This window comes from Rhinolophus ferrumequinum, chromosome 2 (genome assembly GCF_004115265.2).
Source record: "Rhinolophus ferrumequinum isolate MPI-CBG mRhiFer1 chromosome 2, mRhiFer1_v1.p, whole genome shotgun sequence".
Taxonomy (NCBI): domain Eukaryota; kingdom Metazoa; phylum Chordata; class Mammalia; order Chiroptera; family Rhinolophidae; genus Rhinolophus; species Rhinolophus ferrumequinum.
The window spans coordinates 49,544,441-49,566,603 of NC_046285.1; the positions used below are offsets into that span (position 1 = coordinate 49,544,441).

A 22,163-nucleotide genomic window follows, 5' to 3' on the forward strand; every position below is an offset into this window, starting at 1 on the left:
AGCCCACCTTGTCCTTAATTCAGTGTGGAAGCCTTTTCCCTAAATGCACTGCTTCATCGTATCCCTTGTCAATCTCCCGCTACTTCAACGTCACAGGTTTCCTGTGGTTGTCCCTCCCTTCACCTTTTGCTTGCTTACCATCTTATTACCAGAAGAAGTTAACGTCATCCATGTCTCCCATCACTTTGTGTGCTCTGATAGCCTTGTGTTCTTTTCCACCCTGGGACACTTTCTCATAACCCCATGGTGCAGTGAATTACGCTCCGGGCTTATCTTGCCAGTCCACCATCAGCTCCTCAGGGGCAGATCCGGGTCTCACGCATCTTGCCATTCCCCCTCCCCCGCCACCGCACCTAACCGAGTCTGGCAAAATTCTGTCAAAAGCTTTTGAGACTCTGACTCAGTAGTTCCCCACTCTGGCCACACACAAGAATCACCTGGCTTCCAAAAGCACTCCAGGTGATGCCTCTGTGCAGAAGGACCGGGTACAGTACAATGTATCCATTGCATCCTCCCCGCAGAGAAGTCTCCCGATCAGTCAGGCATGGCATCTCCTAGCGGAAATGTCACTGCTTCTTGTCCAAAAGGTTATATATATATTTGTGTTTAGAATATTTTTTTGTTTCATTTAAAGTCTGTCTATTTTCTCAGGGTGGGAATAAGACTGCCCTCCTAGTTTGACGTCCTACTCGTACTGGGACTGATCTCAGGAACTCGATGAGTCTCTGGCACCAGGATGCAATGATGTCCAACTGTGGCCAACCTTCCCACAAACACTCCCTGGGGGGCCTGCAGAACGCTTGGGCTGAGGTCCGAGTGGGTACTGTCCAGGTATGGTGACTTATTTATGTCCAGTCTGTCAATTGTGTTCACAGTGGTCTGTTCACTTGCCAATCTTTTATATAAAACTACTTACTATTCAGTTAATTTTCTGAAAAATAAATGCAATGGTGGTCCTAAGGTCTGCATGAATTATAAAAATTCCATTCTATCTCTTTCCCACCTGAATCCCATCTGTTCCTTTCTATCTGTCACCCATCCATCCATCCATCCATCCATCCATGCAGGAGCCTTTTCTGAGGACAGGTTAGATACCTGGCACAGTGCCAGGCACAGGTTAAGATTTTATAGGCACAATAGTAGACTACACAGCTTTGCTTCCCACCCTTGAAGAATTTAATCATTTTCTCTATTCATAGGGGAATGTAAACTTGCTAACTGTGCCAGTGGAGGTAGAAGTGAGGCTTTATTTCAGCAGGTGTTCTTTAACAATAACAACAACAAAAAAGGAGTGTCCTTCTGTCATACGGCTGCCTGGCTGTTCAAGCCATCACAAAAAGTTCTCGATTTTTCCAAAATATTATCTGAGGTGTGAGCTACCCTGGTTTCCTTTTACAGTCACTACTGAAGAAAAGCATTAATTATATCCCTGTGTTCTTGGTGTTTGGTCCCAGCTCCCACTTGACTTTCCCAATCCACTGACTGCTCCCTTCTCTCGAAGGACTGAATTTCAAGTCATTTGTAAGGTGCTCATTTTGCCCCATCTAATCCCTGTGGCCCCTTGACATTACTGAGGAGTACATCCTGAAATCCTCACAACCCCAAACTTGATTAATATGGCAAGGCCTCAATAGTCCCCTAGTTTTCTCTCACTTCATATTTCCAGAGACCTAAGTTTTATAGTAACGTCCTCACTCCCCAAATTGGCCAACATCTTAACTTTCAGGCACATTTTCCCTCTCACTGAGTAGCCATTTGTCATAAGAACCAAGTCGGCTTCCTTCCTGAGGGGCATTGCTACCCTTCCATGAGGGACAGCAGAGGACAGTCCGGCGGGGCAGGGTGGCGTATGCTGAGCGGCGGTGGGCTAGGCTCCCTCACCAGCCACGAGCCTGGCCCCCCTCCCCTCATCTTCCCATGTACAGCTTGCAAACTTGTGAAGCCATGACTGTCACAGCCAAGAACGATTCGCGTTCACTCTGTGGGATATAGCCCATTTTTAACAAAGATGCTTTTGGGAGTACTTTTCCTACTTGATCTGTTCTTACCTTGCTAGTTAGCAAGCCCCAGGGGTCCTAAAGGACTTGATCTTTTTGTTATATAAAAGCCACTGTATACAAGTTTATTCCGAAACAATCATTTAATCTATTTACGTTTACCCCTACTAATACTTGCTCTTTATACAATTCCTTCTTGTATAACTGAGTAATATTGGGATTGACTTTTTAGCTTTTCTTATTCAGTTAAACATGGTGCATTTGAAGGAAAAAGAAAATGGGCCTCTCCCTAAAATATGTCCTATCTGTGAGGATATCCCCATAAGGAGTGTGGAGGGAGTAAACATTTAAGAAGCACCTACTATGTATTAGATATCGTGCTTTACAATGATTACCTTAGAGCCACCACAATGTACTCAAGATTTTTTAGAAAGCAAAGCATTACTGAGACTGACACCTGAGAGCCAGGAAAAAGTTTCTGTGGGGTAGGGACATAAAGCAAGAAAGGAAATTCTTAGAGAAACTGTGGGCTGGGAAGCCAAATAATTAGAAATACCTCAGAGAAGCTGCAGGAAACCCAGAAAGGAACAGATGAACTGAGCAGCTGCAGGTCAGTGGAAAGGAATCCAGCACAGCCGGCAGCCAGTGAAGAGAATTGTTCTGGCAGAACACACTCCAGAGGAAGAGAGAGACGTGCATGGAGGAGCTTCGTGAGAACCAGGGCCAAGCGCAGTGTGATGGAGCCTGGGCCTAGTCTGTGCCCGGAAGGGCACGCACACCAGACCAAAGAGGCCTTGCTTCCTCAGGGCTAGGAAAGCTCGGATATGGATGGGCTCAGAATTGAGGCCGTAGCCACGAGGCACATCCATGATGAGCAGTTTATTAAAACCACATCAAGCTGGTAGGTCGGGGCTGGTGACCACCTAAGACTGCGCGCTTGTACCTTCCAACCTCTTCCTGTCACACCCTCCCATTCTCCAGGTACTGTGACCCAACTCACTGCCTGCTTAGAGTTTCTGCTATTGCAGCCCAGTCAGTCCCAAGGAAGGATGCCAGAGGACAGGAAAAGAGAAAAGCCGAGGTTCGATGTTTTGGGAGGGGAATCCTGTGTGGTCCCCACTGTGGAGGGGGCTTTGGGGGGATAGCACACCAGGCTGCTGCTCTTTTGGAGTTGCCTTGCTTGGTTACTTGCTGCACCAGCCCGTTTGCTACTGGGAACCAAGAACAGGATCTTTCCTTCCTTTATAGGCTTTACAACTCCACATCCAGGAAACCGTCTCTCATGCTCTCCAAAAACTAACTGTCCGCCTCTCACCCTTGTGTGTGCATGACATTCCTACATATTATTGCCAGGCCTGGGTGAGCACATGCCCCCAACCAGCTAAGCACTTGCCTACCTGTTTCACGGTCTGAGACAGGTGGCATTCCCAACAAGCTTCCCCCGTGGATGTGTCTACTATTAGTGGTGGAATTTCCACCCACACAGGCTCCCCTGTGCTGTCCATGGAGATGTTTTTACTCTCGTGCTGTTGTGACCTTCCTTGGATACAGGATGCCTGCCCTCCCACGTATCCATTCTTAGCTTCCATGCAAAGCACGGAAAAAGGGGAGAGAGGAGCCCCAGCAGAGGATCATGTGCCCCATTCCACCCAGAGCAGAGTCTCTGATGGTTGAAAGACCTCTGTGAGGGAATCCACTAGAAAGGAACCAGGCTTAGAAGCAGGCAGCCAGCTAGCCACTGGCAAGCAGCAGACAGCAGGCAGTTCCCCCTGATCAAAGGCTCTGCTGTTCCCTGAGGCCTTTGATTCCTCTATGGCAGCCAAGCTTTTCATTCCACAATTAGAGAAAAGGCCCCTGGGAGATGAAACTCACGATGAAAGCCAGCACGCAGGCATAAATGAGGGGCATAGATTCCTGTCCTGAGAGCAAACCTTGCTCACTGGGGGGGGCGGGGGGTGGTCTAAGACCTTGGGCCCTGGAAGGTGGGCCTGAACTGCTCCCCCTTTCGAAACCTGCCTTCGTGGTAAGGTCAAGACCCCTGAAAACAAACAGCACCTTCATAGCAGCAGCTACTTGCCTTAAAAATAAACCTGTGCTAGTGCGTGAAACAAGCCAAAATGGAGCTCTAGGAAGTCAGTTAGAGCTTCCTGCCCCAGGTTGCCCCAAGCAGTGGCCGCCCTCCCTACATGAAGATCAGCAAGGCTGCTTTGCAAAGCCCCACACCAATAGGAAAGGGTACTTTTACCTACAATTTGAACAGAGATACTCAGGAGTTACTGAGTAAGAGAGGCTCTCTAACCTTCCACGTTTCTCGGATAAATGATGGAATCTCGAAGTCCACTTTTCCTCCAACTTAGGGGAAGGTAGGAGTTTGGGGGGGTTTTCCAGAAAAGTGTCTGGAAACCTTATTCTCCTGGGTTCCAGAGATGCCAAATGAGCGTCCGTGACCGTCACATGACCTCCAGCCTGCTCAGGGGCAGCTGTGGAACGTGAGGAATTCGCTAATCTTTTCAGGGCAGGATGTGCAGCGATAGAAACTAAGCTGTTACAGCCAAATCTCCCTGTCCCACCCTGTGTGGAGAACCTGAGAGATCAGGTCCTCAGAGGAGGGGGGCCTCCTGCATGCCTCCCCCAGGCTGTCACCCTGGTACTGGGCTTCCACCACCTCCCTCCACCTTGCCACCCTCTGCTCTGTCCATCAGTCTCTTTCTTACCTGCTTGTGAGCAACACATTCAGCTCATAGTGGAAAGTGAGGCTAATGGCAAAAATGAAGGGCTGGTTGAGCTGGATTTCAGGTGAAAAGATTCTGTGTTTGTGCTGATTTTTTTGTCCATTATTTAGTCACCTGGGTGCACATACCTTTCCAGGTGTTGTTACCTTTTTCTAGGGATCCATGAGAAGAACCTCTAACTTTCCCATGTTTCCCCCGCCACCTTTCCATCCTGAGCCCAAGATTATATGGATTCCCAGGCAGGACTGCAAGGGGCAGGCAGCCGTTTCTCGACGGGAACAAATAAATGACTCACCACATGGAGCATTCTGGTTAGTCCAGGACTCACCCACCTTTTCAGCTATTAGGAAGTCATAGCGAAGGGCCTCACGGGTGCAGATGGCGCCAAGCAGGAAGACAAAGACGATGTACAGAAACCACCTACAAAACAGCCAAGAGCAGAACAGAGCTCCCCTCTCCCTGCCCCCACCTTCGCCAACCCCGTCCCAACCCACCCCAGTCCACCTTCATGTTCCCACGGGGACCTGTCTCAAGGAAAGAGAAGGGCTGGTCATGAGCCTCCCTAGTTTGTCTGGGGGCGGGGGTCACTCTCTGTACCTCTAGCTTGCCAGGCAGGATTCAGGCCAGGGTTGACTGGCAGTCCTCAGCCCTTCATTCCATAGGGAGAACAAGTGGATGATCTTTCAGGCCTCTAAGTCCTGCTGTTTTTTGGCTCCCAGATGATAGAGAGCCAAGCCAAGTGTGAAAAGGCCTGCAGTGACCTGGCTCTGCCCCCAGATGCCCTATGACCTTGAACAAGTCCCGTGATCTCTGTGGCCTCATTCCCATCTGGGCAGCAAGAGGATGGGCCAAAGGTTCCTCCTGGGACCTCCTAGTTCTGACCAAAAATAAGATAGGGTTCTTTCTTTTCTTTCCTTCCTAACTCCCGACTCTCTCTCTCAGTTGACTTCAGTTTCTTAGCACAAAATAGACTGATGCTGCGTGGCTGGTGAGGAGCAACGGTGCCATGACAGTAAGCTAAGCGCAAATGCAGCATTTGTGAAATACATATATTAATATTTTTTAAATGTCATGGTTAAAATAATGCAGGCACTTCTACTTTATCAAGTCATGGTCATGTCTGCAATTTCAATGCCTTTCACACCCACCCAATGAAGGCAGAGAAACTTTATCTCGTGGTACAGAAAGAAAACAGAAGATTCTAGAAGGTCAGAAACAGACCCAACACCACCCACCCTCCTCGTGTGGGTGGCATGGTGTGATCTCACACCCAGGAAGTCTGACAGCCTTGGAGTAGAGAGGGGAAGCTAGCTAGGGGAAGGAGGACCAGTCTCTGAGCTCCTACTGCGTGCCTTTACACACAGTATCTCCTCTACAATCTACAGAGCCTACATATTCTCATTGTTCCATTTTACAGAAAAGAAACAAGAGGCTCAGAGAGCTAAGTTAATGGCCCAAAGTCATGCAGCCCATCAGCGGCAGAGCTGAGATGCAAATTCTAATCTGTCTGATTGCAAAGCCCTTCCTCTGTAGGCTCCCTCCAGTGATCCTGGAAACTCAATGGTTTAAAAAAATCCCCAAATTCAAAATGGGGGTGCGGGAGGGGGAGGCAGGAGACTGAGGAGAATGGAAAGAAAGGATCCGGTCTGTACTAGTAACCCGTTTCCTTGCATTCCCAGGCAGGGGGTATGAAAGGGCAATCGTCTAAACCCACCAGACTTGCATTTTCCAGCTGGCTGAGTGTTAAAAGGAGGATTGGAATATGTAAAAGATTGGTCACAGTTGGGGCACTCTCAGAACAAAGGGGCCAATCCCCTCTTCTGCCTGGAGTTTTCTCTCCCTCTCTCCAGCTGATTGCCACCGAGGGGAACTTACGAGATGCCAACAGCTGCGAGGGAGCCTAGGGGGATGCTGGCAGCGGGCTCCCTGAGGTCACCCCCCATGTTGAAGCCGGCCATGACTCCTGAAAGACATCCAGATGGGAGAACGGTGAGCAGGGTACTCCCCAAATCACCTTCCCCTCCTCAGGGTCCCCTCCTGGACGCTATCCCACGGTAAGCCCTCCCAGCTGTAGCTCTTTGCAAACCAAGCTTCTCAATCTCCCCTAACAACTAGGGAGGCATCCGCAGGCATGAAAAGGACCTTTGTGGGTTGGGTGACGCTCGAGAGGAAAGCCCAAACGCATCTTATGGCCCAGTGCAAAGTAATGAGGGCAACGCAGGTCTCTGGCAGGCTGCACAAAGGTCCCAAGGATGCATAATGAGCTCTGCCTTCCACCGGTTAACAGTCTTGGGAGGCTCAGCCTCAGCAAACCGCCTGCTGCTGCCTGCTCAGCAGAGTTCACTGCCTCCGCAGCCCACTGACCACACTGGGGTTCAGGTGTCCCTGGGGCAGGTCCCACCCAGTAGTCAGAGCCAGAGACCACGCTCAAATCTCCTGCGCTGCCAAAGGGCCCTAAACAAATTCCACAGAATTATCCTGATGCTACCAACACCGAGTCCTGTCATCACTGCTACTCACCAAGTACACGCATGAGAAGGAATTTGTGATAATGGAGAAAGAAGGCACAGTGCAGGATGGTGTCCAGAGAGAGGAAGGGAGACAGAGACACCAAGGATGTGTTCTGCACATCAAATGCGGGTCCTGCCCACAAGAACTCTACCAGCCAGGTCAGGAAAGCCTCACCGAGGGTGGGTGCATCTCTCAAATGTGGACTAGAAGACAGACTTTGCACAGGCGTAGGAGGAGGAGTGGATCTGACTCCATCAATACAGATTTATGAAACTTTCACCTGTCAGGCCAGTGCTACGTGCTTTACCTGTGCTCTTTTTTATTTTGTTTAATCCCACAACAGCCACATCAGAAAAGTAAAATTATTTCCCCCGTTTTATAGAAAAGGAAACTAGTTCTCAAAGAGGTTAATTAAAGTAGCCTAAGGGCACACGTTCAGTAAGTGGCAAAAGCTATGATTCAACCCTGGCCTTTCTGACTCTGATAATTACGCTCTTAACCTCTTAACACCTCTGCTCTAATGCTTAAGGAAGCTCAAATAGAGTGAAGTGAAAGTATGGGGCCAGAAAGTTCAAGTGGGGCTATTTCAAAGAGTATCCTGAATGTTGGACCAAGACTGGTACCTGCATGTACTTTGACCCAGCAATTCCACTACTAGGATTTTATCCTAAGTAAATAGTCAACAGATAAGAGTAAAGATTTAGCCAAAAGTATTTATACGAGGTGTGATCAAACAATATGGTGAATGTTTAAATTTAAAAAAAAATTATTACAGTAAAAGACACATTGTCATTAATCCCCCTCAAAATACGCCCCCTCGCTTCAAACATACTTATCCCATTGTTCTTGCCACTTTCTGAAGCAGTTCTGGAAGTCCTCTTCCGTGAGTGTCTTTAGTTGCACTGTCGTGGCTGCCTCGATGTGCTGAATTGATTCAAGACGTTTTCCTCTCATGGTCATTTTGACTTTGGGGAAGAGCCAGAAGTTGTACCAGATCCAGTGAATAAGGTAGATGAGGACACACCATAATGTTTTTATTTGACAGAAATTGCCGTACCAGAAGCAATGTGTGACACAGAGCGTTGTCATGATGGAGGATAAAGTAAAGACTCCCATGAAAGAGGACTTCCAGGACTGCTTCAGAATGTGGCAAGAAGAATGGGTTAAGTGTGTTTGAAGCGAGGGTGGTTATTTTGAGGGGGATTAATGGCAATGTGTCTTTTATTGTAATAATTTCTTTTAATTTAAACATTCACCGTATTTTTCAATCACACCTCGTAAATGCTTATTTATAATAGTGTAAAATAGAAACAATTTAATTTCTAAAAACAGCAGATTGGCTAAGTAAGTGATGATACATCTTTCTTTTTTTTTTAATTTATTGGGGTGACATCTTTCAATAAATACCAGGTCTCCAATAGTCAGGGATATGTTATGACATGGAAAGGTATTTAAAAGCTATTGTTTCATTTTCAGAAGCATATTAGAAAACAGAACATATGGTATGATCCCTTTGTTATATAAAAAAAACATGAATAGATAGATGCATAGAAAAAGGAACAAGAATATGTTTCAAATTGTTCACAATGTTGTTTCTGGGTGATGAAAAAACTACTTGTCTATATATTTCCATTTGCTACAGTGATCATTTTTAAATGATGGAAAAATAATTTTTAAAAGGCTTTTTGCTTAAAATGGCACGTTAGGCACATTTTCTTTCTTCTTATTCCCCTCTCTCCCAAGAGCCTATTAAAAGGGTAGCAAAAGGAAAAAAGGGATACATGCCTATAAGCAACTCGGATTGGGATGATGAAAAGTTTAAGTAGATGAAAAGTTTCTACACATGTCTGGCACACGGAAAAAGTAGAAAATGATACAGAGTGAAAGGGAAGGAAAAGAAAGCCTTGGAATTCTTCTCTAAAGGATCTGAATAAACTGCCCAAGGAAAACCAGGGCTGCGAATGTGGATGTTTGCTCCCAAATGAAGCCTCCTCAGAACCAGCCATTCTCATAAACGTGCTGCAGTCAGCTTTCACATGAAGGGAGAGTCCTATCAGGAAAACAGACCTATACACACTACAGCAGGGAATCCACACCAGCAACTAAAGATTGTCAGGCATGTGATGAAAACCAGCAACAAACACACAGATATGTGCATATAAAAATAGAACAACCTGGGCTGAAAGAAACATATAAATCAGGACACAGAAGAGAATTTTGAAGGAAACACTAGCAGTTCCAGACACATCCATGAAAAATATTCAATCTATAAAGAAAGACGCCATGAAAAACAAAAAAATAATCCAAGAACAAGAAAAACTTTTTGGAAATCAAAAACATGATCACTAAATTAAAAATGCAATAAAGATCTAAAAGATAAACTTAAATATATATCCCAGAATGTAGAACAGAAAGATAAAGGGGTAGAAAATTTGAGCAAAGAATAGAATACAGGAGGAATCCTGGAGTTACAACATCCAACTAATAGGAGATCCAGAAAGAGAGAATAGAGAAAACAAAAGAAAATAACTGGTAAGTGTCTCCAAACTGAAAAAAACACCAGCCTTCAGGTTGAAATATCTCATAAAGTAGACAACACAAAGAACAACAACAACAACAAATCCCTCCACACCTAAATGCATCATTGTGTAATTTCAGGAGAAGTACTAAATATTTCCAAAGATAAAAACTGAACACTTACAAAGGAACAAAAATTAGACTAGCATCAGACGTCTTATCAGCAACACTGAATGCTAGAAAACAATGGAGCACTGATTTTAAATTCTGAGGAAAAGTTATTTTGAAATTAGCATTGTAGGCAGATTACCAATTAAGTGAAAGTAAAGTTAAGCAAACAAGGGCTCAGAAAATTTACCTCTCACATGCCATTTCTGAGGAAGATTCTAAAGCATGTACTCCAGCAAAATGAGTATGTAAACCATAAAGGAGGAAACCATGAGATTCAGAAAACAGTGGTGATAAGTCAGGAATGGAATAAAGTCCCAGAATAACAGGTGTACAGCAGAGAAACCATCAGAAATTGGAGCTGAAGGATGGAGGCCCCAAGAGGGATGCCTCTGGATAGGAATTGAAGTCAACACAATGGGCAGTATGATTAACAAACTGAACGATTTTAAGGCTATGCTGACTGTGTACTATGGCAAGAAAAGGGCTATTGAAACTCCAGGAAAAGTAAACAAGAAAATCAAGGTCTAAATATGAACAAATTAAAATGTGACATGATTTTAAACAACCAATGACATTTAGGAACACTGACCCATTTGGCCATGATGTTAGGAACGGTTGTCCCCTAAGTGACACAAGGACATCATCATCATCATAATCACAGCAAAAGGAATAGAACTCTAGCCTACTACTTTGCTCTTCAATGAACAACAGCTACATAGTCATAATAGTGCAGATGTGTATTGTTATTTAACTTCTAACAACTGACCAATAGACAAAGTACGGAGGACATAACTATAGCTACAAAATAGAATACAAATATTATCTAGCTTAGTGCAGTGAAAGTAAAGCTATCGCTAACCAATATTAGGAAGTGACAAGAGGGAGAAGTAGAGAGAAGAGAAAAAGCACTACTAGTTTTGTTGTTGTAGAGTAGGAAACAAAATGTAGGTCCCATGACCTTCGCTCGGAACTGGCTTAAATGTTAACAAGCTTCAATCAGTTTAATAAGAAAATCTGAAAGGAGAGCTAACCGTTAAATGTGTTAGGTAGATAAGGAAAAGTCTAGAAAATGTTTATATACCAGTGGCGATACATTTTAAGTTAACTCTATGCTTATTCTATACTTTGTCATCATAAAGGGGAATTTCTAAGTGCTAAGAAATTTCCAAGAATATCGAACAGTTTGTCTTTAAAGTTACAAAGACTGTTGACTTTTAATCTTAAGACAAAAAATAATTTTTAATAGCTTTGAGTATGTGTGTACGTGTGTGAGAGAGAAACTGTGTTTGTTCACTTAAAGTTGTAAACTACAGTTTTCATGGGATTTTGCCTACTCACCTGCTAATAATCAAGTTGTTATGGCCCTGATATTGCTCTAAAATGCAAATATAAAAGGATTATGCAGATTCCCTTAAAATTAAGGAGTCCCTTGAGATAACTAAAACATTCCTTGTAAAAAATATTTTACGCATAAAATATGACTCTAATACATTAATCTTAAAACACAACATAGAATCTCAATTTCCCACACCAACAATGAGCGAAAGGATGTAGCCTAGAATTGATAAAATAACAGAGATTCAAATACACGATTTAAAGTTATAAAAGTAATCAAAAAGAAAAATGAAAATATAACTAGTATCAAAAACTGAGAAGTGGGTGGAGGAACATGTAAATTAGCTAACCTCTCCTATTTCTTAGCACAGAGCCAATAGATTATGTCTGACTTTGACTAATCAAGTTAGAGGTACAGGCATATGGCTTGGTAATGCAGTTAGCTCTCAAAGTACTGAAAATGATTAAAAGTGGTTGCCCCTATGGAGGAGTATTTGGAATGGTAAAGGGTGGAGTGGGATACTATTGCTTTATTGTCACAAGCACTTCCGTACAATTTCATTTTTTATCACGTGCAGGTCTTATTGGGATCAAAACAAGGCATTCCCAGGGCCTGCCTTACTCTGACCAGTGCTCCTGGGACCAGGTCCTGTCACTGAGGCTATGCTCAAGGCCTAGGGCCCCACTACTTGCTGCCAGAACAATCCCTGGCCAGATCTCTGTTTGCCTGACGCCCCACTAACACCGCCCCTTCCTAGACCTCCCCAAGTCTGACCCTCTGCCAAAGTCCCCACCCATCACCAGGTGTGCTGGTGCCTCACCTGCCTGCCCACATTGCCTCCCACAGCAGGGGCCTCCCTCTGCCCCCAAGCCCTGGCAATTTGATGCCCCTTCATTCAGCTTTGTGAGATGACCGGCTGCTATTTATTCTTTGCCATTTTAGCACCTCCTCTACGCTGCCATGTCATTTTGTATACCTTCCTTCAGATTATTTACAGAAGTTAGTGAATGAAGATCTACGAGAACTCCACTGCTATAATATATACTTCCGTCTGGGAAAATGATTGATTGATCCTAGTTGCTTCCTGCTTCCAAACAGTTTCGGTGTTCACAACAAACCCCTTCTTTTTTCTCACAATCCCTTACACAGCCAATGACCCAGCCTTCGATTGTAGGTCCTCCTCGCTGGCCCGGTATGGGGTACCCCGGGATCGCAGTCAGTGGGAGGAGAAGGGCCTGCCAATGACACAGGCCGCCCTCTGGAATGGGCCAGACCCAGACAGCTAGGAAGTTGGCTTTTGAGACAAAACAGAGAAGCCGGAAAGTAGGTAGTCAGTACTACAGACACGAAACGCCAGAGACGAGGAAATGGGAGCTGCTCGTGGGTGACTCCTCCTGGGGTCACGTGGGTGATGTGTGACACTGGTCAGATTGGCTTGCACTGTGTGGCTGCTGCTTCCAGAATTCTGCCCTTGTGTGACCAGACGACTCTTGAGCAGATGATCTCTAGTTCTGGTGAATTATAAATGTCTTGCTTGCCAGTTAGATCTAGAAAAGTTCTTTGGATTTAGTATTTTTTGCCCATGCTTGTCATATGTTATAAAGATTCTCTAGTTTGCTTTCTTGCTGCTTCTGGTGCAATTTTAAAATGTTATTGTTCATGTTAGAGCTAGATTTCGGGTGTCGTGGAACAGACTGTTCCCCAGAGCATTCGTGGCCAGATGTTTGTACAAATACTACATTTTTAAAAAAGATTAGAGAGGTTCTTACTGTTAGACTTACGAGTGCCTGTAATACGCTAATTTTCAGTGTCGATTTCTAAGAAGAGAAATGTAGCACACAGTGTTTCCAAAAGCTTATTTTGATAATTTAACACTATTTTAAATTAAAACATTTTATTCATTATTAGTGTTCTATGGAACACAGTTTGGGAAACACCAAGTGTCCGTTTTGTAATTACTATCTTTATACTTTTCCTGGCAGGGTATCTAAAATAGCTTAAAATGGCTATTTGGAATCAATGATTCTTAAAGCTGAAAGATGTTAAGATCAGCTCCACCCTTTTATTTCTTCAGATGAGGAAACTGAGGCCCCAACAGGAAAAGCGACTCCGCCCAAGTTTTTGATCTAATTGTTAGCAGAACCAGCATTAATCCACAAGTTTCCTGATCTCAAGTCAGTGTTCTTTCCACTACGTCCTACAGTCTCTCCATTTCTTTCTAACACCCATGCTTTCCTTGGATTTCCCTTTTTAAAACAGAGTAAACTGCATGATTAATTTGGGGTTACCTCCCCCACAAGAAGGCTGCACTTATCAGTCATAACTGGCACCACGCATTGGTTTACCCACAGGTACTTCCATCACCAGTTCCGAATTACTAATCTATGCCTGGTAGAGGGCATTTCCCCTCGTCGCAGGTCTCACACTGCAGTTCCAGGAAGCAGCTAACACTTGACGCTAAACCACATTTCTCCCTGGAGCCTGATGATGATACAGTCTGCACATTGTTACCATGTATGTGACTGAGGTAAACAGCCTCCCTTCCTAGGTTGAACCTTTCTGACTTGGTCTCCTGCCTTAGTGCTATGGCCTCGTAGCATATCTTGATTGTCTCAGCTTTAGTACATCTAAGTAAGATGGTGTTGGCCATCACTTTACCAGTTAGATTTACGAGGCTAAACCTCCAGCAGCATCCATAGCCTCCGGGGCTTTGACATTATGCCTACAGTTTCGGTGGGTGGCACCGAGTAACAGGGGGTTTGGGCTTGGTGCCCTGGCTGTAACGTTTCATCTGACAACGGACATGGATGGCCAGGAGAAAAACTGATCCCTTATAGATCTCAAAAATAAGCTCTTGGTTAGAATAACCAGTATAAAGGTCAGGTAACCACTTATTTACCAGCATTTGCCAGATAACGGTCATCTCCTTTATTTCCCTGCCCCCTTAGCCAACCACGGCACACAAAGATCAAAGTCTTCACTTCTTGTCTGTTATCACAATCCTACTTCTCACCCTATTTTCTTTTTTATTCCTGAAAATGAGAATTAGTATGCGGGGGAGAAAGCGGGGGTGGGGGGGTGGGGAAGCCTAATACTTTTCCATAGATTTTATGGTTTCTGTTAGTCGTTTTTTTAAAGGACTACCTACTTTCTCAAGAAACTTCCAAGCTTCCTCCTGGGAGTTTTTCAATCCAAATCTGTGTCCTCAGAAACCTTTAATTTTCTCTTTCCATTTATAGCTTAATTGATTCTCTGCTGCCTATTTTCTACCTTTTTTTAAGCTGATGGATTTATTATTTTTCTTTTTAATTAAGGTAGGATATCCCTGCACTAAAGTTGCCCAAATCTTACCTGTTGCCTTTTTTCGTTGGATGAAAGGAGTTTAACACTGTTTGGAGGCAGCGTGGTTCTGAGCCTCATCCATAAACAGGGGTAAGATTATTTACCCTGCAGGACTGTTGGAAAGTTAGAATGAACTAACTTGGCACTTAGTAGGTATAAATAAATACCCACTCCGGAAGGATGGGCTCCATTCCTCACCCACAAGTCCCTTGGGCTCCTAAGGACTCTGGCAGCTTCTCCTTACCTTCCACCTTAGCTCCAAACCCCACTCCTTCTCCACACTTGGCTGACTGGTGTTTTGTTCTGCTCTTTCTGGAAAAATCATTCATCCCCTCTTCACTCTATTCTTGGAGGCAGAACTTGTCAGTCTCTGACCCTCTAATTCCTTAGAGATTCTGCTGGGACAGACAAACACCGGGACTCAAGAGAGATTTGTTGGCTTCTGAGTCGCGAATGCTCCAGACATGTGTGTGTCCTGTCTTCTAGCCTTCTCTCCAAAGTACATATCAAGCAATGAGGTTCACCACTTATTTTCTAGGTGATCTTGGGGAAATTTCTCTTGCCTTTGTTACCTCATCTGCAAATTAGATTAATAATAGAACCTATGGAAGCATCCAGGTTTTATGGGGCTTGAAACTTTTTGAAAAAAATTCAGCATTATAAACATGAACTTAGGAACAGAACTTTAGAAGGTGCTCACAGAAGTGAGGGATCCTGACTAGGTTTCCTTGGCTTCCTGGGAAATCTGCCTCTGCCGGAACCAGTGGGGCTGTGGTGGGGTTTAAAGGAAAGACTCCATCTAAAGTGCTCAGCACCGTGCCTGACAGAGAAGCTACTGTAATGATATGATTACTATAGGTATTTATAACAATTTTGATAAAATTATAAATGAACTCTGCATATAAAATTATAAAAATAAACATGTATAATAATTATAAAGCTCCCTTCGTTTTTCTCCTGCTCCTGCTCAGAAGTCCATCGGAGTGAAGTGAGGTGAGCCCTATCTTCAAGTTGTCCTTACTTGGGTCTCTCTGTTCCTTAAACCAGGGCCCCATTCTGGCCTAGAGAGTCGTCGTTGTGTCACGTATAGGACATAACGTGGGAGACTGAGGACATGCTTGGGAGGGGAGGGATGCAGGAGGTAGGCTGGAGGTGGGGCGGGCCCTGAGGCCCCGCCTGACGCTCCTGGAGATGCCCCTGATCCAGAGGGCTTCTCGGGGTGTGTGTGTGAGCGGGGAGGGAATCAGACCCAGAGAAGTCAAGGACGTCACAGAAATAGCGCGGCTCTTGACCAAAGGTGCTCTGGACATTCTGGTAAAGGCTGTTGGTTTCTCTGCTACATTTTTATGCTGGGTGTGGTCAACCACAACAGGCCCTTGTCCCTTCCAGTAAGTCTGAGATTTGGGGACAGGGGTTACATGACTTCACACACTGGTATGATTCCCAGTAAATTTCCGTTTCCTAGCTCCTCCATGCATTGTGGTCTCAGATCCCTGGAGTGGCCACAAGAGTGTGTGTATGTGCACGCTCGTGTGTGTGTGTGTGTGTGTGTGTGTGTGTGTGTGTGTGTGTATGTGAAAGAGAGAGAAAGAGAGAGGGAGAGAGAGAGAGACAGACAGAGAGAGAGAGAGGGACTGAATCCTATAGGGAGAGATGTTTGTTTTTCAGGGAAAGTTCAGTGGTACAGCTTGGAGAAGGAAAGTACTTTTAAAAACAAAGCAAATGCAGAGTCTACTCCAAGGCCCCAGCCCCACCCTGCAGCCACTACCACAGGGTGTGGTGGAGTGCAGTCAGAAGGACAGAAGGACAAAAGGACTTGCTTCCTAAATCCAGAGGAGCCACCAAAACCTAGTCTTCAGCTGCTGTTCCCAGGAAGTCTCCTGCCCTTGGGAATAAAATCTCTGAAGCAACCTACATAATATGTCTCTGGCCAGAGATAGAGACACAGGGTGGGGAGACTAAAGTGTTTGTTCTTCCAAACTTCTCGCCCCTCTCCACAGCCTGGAGGTTCTCTTGTTCCAGAAGAGGATGGCGTTGGAGAGAGCCCCAGCCATGACTCACTCGGAGCTAATCCTTGGCAAATCCATCACCATGGAAACTGCCAATCATTCATAGTTCAGCAGAACATCTGCCAGGGGAAAGCCAAGTGATACAAATTGTTCACCCTGCTTACGGTGTTTATATTGAGGCCCCTGGAAAACAGAGAGAGAGTGAGGGGAGGCAACCCTTCACAGCAGGATGGTGGCCCAACTTGGGTCACTAATTAGCTGCGTGACCTTTAGCAATCCTTCCGAAACTCTGTGCTCCTTTTTTCCCAGTTGGTCAAAGGATCAGATCAGTGATTCTCAACCTGTTTGGGCTGAGGGGCGTGGAAGGGACAGGGAAGCACATCACCTAAGAGGAGTGGGGTAAAAGAAACCTTTGTAGACAGTATGTTCAATATTATAACTTTATATTTGGAACATTACAAAAATTATTTTCATAATTTAAACCACAGAAAATAAAGCTTGCCTAATACTCTTAGGTAGTAATCCTCCTCAAAAGGAGGACAAAGCTACCCCTGTCTGGTCCAGGGAGGCATCTCAGAATTTCTAGTGTGAGTTTTTTAGTATAATTATCAAAAACAAATATGGATTAAAAGACAAAAAGCTGACAGTCGCTGGACTAACTGACCTCACATATCAGTCCAGTTCAAACTCTAGGCTGCTGAGTGGCGTCTTCAAACCTAATTCTTGCCTGAAAAGAAAAGTGCTGAAGGGCTGGCTTGTCACCACCTGCCCCCTCTCAGACCAGGCACCCCCTCTCTTACTAAGATTCAGGGTCTGGGGAGACCAAAGAGGGAAGCTGTGGGAGCAGCGTGCAGGGAGTCCAGCCAGGTCACATTACTGAGGCAACTTCCTACGGCTGCCTGAAAAGCACACACACTAGGGTGCTGCCAGCCAAGGAGGCCCACAGCCCTGCCTCAGGTGTAACTGTTAACCTGGCATCTGCGCCCAGGGGTTCCTAACTTGGCAATGGAACTCAGCATCAGGCCCAAGGAAACACCTCGGTGGGATGCCCGTTGAATGCGTGAGCCATCTGTGTCAGGGAGTCAGAAGGTGGACAGGGGGAGGGGGAGCTGGAAAATGTTTTCAGATATTAACTTTTAAAAAAATTCCCTCTATTTTATTTCCTCCTTTCCTTTTCTGTCCACTGGAGAGGAAGTTGACTTATTGGTTGACCCTTGAACAAGGGGATTGGAGGCATTTACCCCCCAGCAGTCAAAAGTCTGTGTATAACTTTTGACTCCCCCAAAACTTAACTACTACTATCCTACTTTGACCAGAAGCCTTACCGAGAACATAAACACTGAACACATATTTTGTATGTCATATGTATTATATACTGTGTTCTTACAGTAAAGTACGTTAGAGAAAAGAAAATCATAAGGAAAATACATTTACAGTACTGTATGCATTTATTGAAAAAAAATCTGCATTTCAGGGGACCTGAGCAGTTCAAAGCCGTGTTGTTCAAAGGTCAACTGTATTTTATTGCCTTGGGGTGCTATGCGGGAGGGAAGAAGTAGAACACGCCTCCATGCTGTTTGGGGTTCTGTTTCTCAAAAGCCTGGGCCCTTAGGAGATTTTAGAGGATCAAAGAAATAGAAAAGAAGCCGCAGAATGGTTAGGGAAAGCATAGGGGAGACAGAAACAGAGTTTGCAGGATCCAGTGCAAGTAAAATGACAGCATCCCTTGTACAAAAATCATTCAGAATTTTAGCAACAGTAAAGCATTAAACCAAGTCTGAGGCCCTCCTGAGCTTGCAACACTGTGTCCGCACAGGTTTATACCCACAAAATTGGCCCTGGACAGGAGTGTCCCCAGTATTAGAAAAGTAAATTGCTGCTGGAGCTGGGGGCAAGGAGAGAAAAACCCACAGGATTTGGAGCAGTGAGGACCTGGGGCCCACTGCCTGGCAGCACTAGAGGGCGTCGAGCCAGACCTCAGAAATTAAGGTCTGGGAAATGCATAGACTCTAAGCAGAGGGTTCCCAGGCTTAGCAGATTTCTGGTCCCCAAAAGTGGCTCCGAAGCAGCAGAGAGCATGAACCTAGAAAATGGGAAGGCCTAGCTCTGTGTACCGATGATGAGCCAGAGTCCCCTAACATGCGTTGGTACTTGGTAAGACCCTAAGACCCTGGAACAGAATAGCAGGGGAAGGCAGAGGAATGAACAATGATTGACATCAGTGTTCAGTCATCCTGGAAAAATGAAGGCTTGGAGACTGACTCTCTTTTCAATTCATAAAAATGAAAGAAATGCACTATTTCTGGCACACCCGGATTTGAGGACCAGGATTCTACCTGCCACTGCTGAAGTCCAGCTCCACGCTCATGCCTGTGGCCAAACCTCAAGGGGCATCAGGTAGGAGGCCACTGCAGTGATCCAGGTGAGAGATGAAGCTTGGACCAGAGTGGTCAGGTGGTACTGACAGAATAGCAGTCAAGGAAGTACATCCTTTAGAAGGTACAACTGATAGGACTTGGAGGGTATTGGTAAGAAAAAGGAAGGTATCATGAATTACTCCCCACTGCTGGCACGAGCAATTGACTGGATGCAGGTGCCATTTCCTGAGATCAGGAGTAGAGGAGAAGCAGCAGTTGGGGGAAAGGTGGCACGGGTTTGGTTCTGAACATGTTGGGTCTGAGATACCCAAGAGAAGATGTGATGCAGGCAACTGAAACATGACGTGCAGCTTAGAGCAGTCCGGGCTAGAGGTACAATTTGGGAGTCATCAGCTTTGTCGGTGGTCGCTGAACAATGGGCAGGGATGAGATTCCAAAGTAAACAGCAGAGAAAGAAGACACAGCCTGAGGAACCCCAACATTTAACGGGCAGGCAGACGAGGGTGCACCTCTATGGGCAAGTCAGAAAGGAGGGAGACAAGCAGGGTGCTGCGCCCCAAAAGGCAAGAGAAATGGAGGCAATGGGATGCTGGAAGAGGCCAAACACACTGCACATTTTTAACGCCCCTGGAATGGAGTCACGTGGTGATGACTGAAGACTTTGGAAGGAATCATTTCCCTGGGGAGACAGGCTGGGACTTGCAAAAGGAGAGGGTGAAAGAGTGAGCAGGGGGCAGGAACACGGAGATGGGGGCACAGACAAAGCTCTGGTGTCTGGCTGCAAAGAGAAGAGAAATGGGGCCACTGCTAGAGGGAGAAAACGGACGGCTTGAGGAAGGGTGATTAAAGTTGTTCACTTTCTTTCATTCTAACAGTTTTACGGAAGCATAACTGACACACGATAAGCTGCACATGTTTAAAGGGTAACAATCTGAAAAGTTGTGACACGAACACACCTATAAAAACATCACCATAGTCAGGAATGTATTTTTTCATCCCCCGAAATTTCCTCATACCCCCGCCTCCTGCTTCCCTCACCCCCATTTCCAGGCATCCACTGGTCTGCTATTTCTATAGTTTGCATTTTCTAGAATCTTACGTAAATGGAGATTTTACAATTTTATTTTTTGTAAAAGGTACTCTTCTATTGTCTTCATTCATACACCATAATTATTTTGAGATTCATCTATATTGTTGCATGTAGTTCATACCTTTTTATTGATGAGTAGTTTATATTGTATGATGATGCCATAATTTGATTATTTACTCATGTGTTGATGAATATTGGTGTTGTTTCCAGTTTTGGACTATTACAAATTAAGCTGCTTTGAATTTTTGTGTCTTTATATGGACACATGTTTTCATTTCTCTGCAGTAGGTCACTAGAAGTAGAATGGCGGGCTATTTGTGTTTAACTTTTAAGAAACCATCAAACTGTTTTCCAAAATGGTAGTACCATTTTATGTTCCCATCAGCAGTGTATGAGAGTTCCAGTTTCTCCCTACCCTTGCCAATATTTGGTACCAACAATCTTTTAAATTTTCTATATTCTAGTAGCCTCTCCTCCCTTTTTCTACCCCTATCCTATTTGGGGAGATTACAAGCAAGGAAATGGCCATGTATAGGAAGGCAGAGGGAAAAGGAGAGGCGGATAAGGAGATAAAATCAGCAACACTCCAGGGCATCCACACAGCCTGATCAAGAGTGAAATACTGTTGAGTCTGTGCCCTGGGGACAAGCTCAGTCTCCAGCAAATGGTTATTTCTTATGGGTCGGTCATTTGATCAGCATGTTAGCTTACTGCCTTCCAAGCCAGGGCCCCAGCATGAGACCAGAGCTCTATGGGGACCTCAGCAGTGGAAGGCTCCTCCTGGGTCACTTCAGAACGGGAAAGTGAGGAAGGTAGGCTACAGAGATTCCTTCAGTGCCCCTGGGATCCTGGTTTCGTCCACACCCAGAGGCGAGAAAAGAAAGTAGTGTTTCTCCCGTCCCAGGGGAGAAGACGGAGGGGTCAGGGGACAGGGGAAGGGAGTTCTAGACCAAGTTTACACTCATTCCAGGGTAGAAAGGCAGCTTGTCCTGCTAAGGAGTCCATCCCGCTCAGCCCTAAGAGAAGTATACCCCCTCTACTAACTTCCCCAAGAGGTGTCAATACGTAAGTATAGAGGTTAAGGAGGATTAAATCATGTTGGAGGCCTTCGGGAATTATAAGCAGGTAAACTGTTATTATTCAATGATAGATTTTTTTCATCAAAGCCAAGGCCGTCTCTACAGTCAGATACACATTCTAGGAGCACACGAAGGTCAATTATGACTCTGAGTTTTGGGAACCAAGTATTTATATCCCTAATGTGAGCCTGAAAAAGAATCCACATTACAATACCTGTCGCTGCTGGGAAGAACACCCCAAAGACAGTGAAAAAGGACTCCCCAGGGCTGTAGTCTGGCAGAGTGTTGTTCTGCAGCAGTTCCGGTGAATATCCAACAAAACCATGTTCTGAAACATACAAGGACAGCGAAATGAGCCAAGTGATAAGAGACAGCACAGGCTTCCCTAGATTACAGTCCTATTTTATGTAATTTTAAATGTTAAAACATGGGTGTGGGTGTGGGTATGTGTGAGAGAGAGACAGAGAGACAGAGAGAAGGTCTGACAGAACCATCGTCCTTCCCACTTCTAGGCTTGACTTTGAGGTATCTACCTATGCAGATACAGGTAGATTAAATAACATGAAGGATAACAATAGTTACCTCTGGGAATGGGAGCATTTTCATTTTTTTGCTTATAAACGTCAGTGCAGCTGAAATTTTTCAATGAGCATTTATTTATGTGTTTGCTGTTAATTTAAAAAATTAAGTTACCTCTCTGCTCAGAAACCTTCACATGGGAACGCATTAGCTACAGAATAAAGTCTAAACTCTTTAAGATGAATGTCAAAGCCCTCTCCAGCCTGGCAACCTCCCACCACTTCCTATTCATCCTTGGCCTTTTCCTCTCCCAACAGTCACACCAACAACTCTTCCCAAGAACACCATCTCGGCCCCATCCCTGTGTCCCCTGCCTTCCAGACCTTTCTCCTACATGTCTGACCATCAGTGTCCTGCTCACTCTTCAAGCCCGTCTCACATGTGGATTCCTCTGGGCTTTACGTGAACTCTCTAATCAGAAT

At 45.1% G+C, this 22,163-nt stretch overlaps 1 protein-coding gene across 1 annotated transcript in view; it reads right to left on the reverse strand.

Annotated features, from left to right (window-relative positions):
• Positions 1–22,163, reverse strand: part of SLC12A8 (solute carrier family 12 member 8) — a 126,392-nt gene that overhangs the window by 31,380 nt on the left and 72,849 nt on the right. The window contains exons 7-9 of the mRNA XM_033090567.1: positions 21,377–21,490; positions 6,605–6,692; positions 5,062–5,149 (exon numbers count right to left, since the gene is read on the reverse strand). Coding sequence (XP_032946458.1) covers positions 5,062–5,149; positions 6,605–6,692; positions 21,377–21,490 — 290 coding nt within the window. The remainder of the gene's footprint in view (positions 1–5,061; positions 5,150–6,604; positions 6,693–21,376; positions 21,491–22,163) is intronic.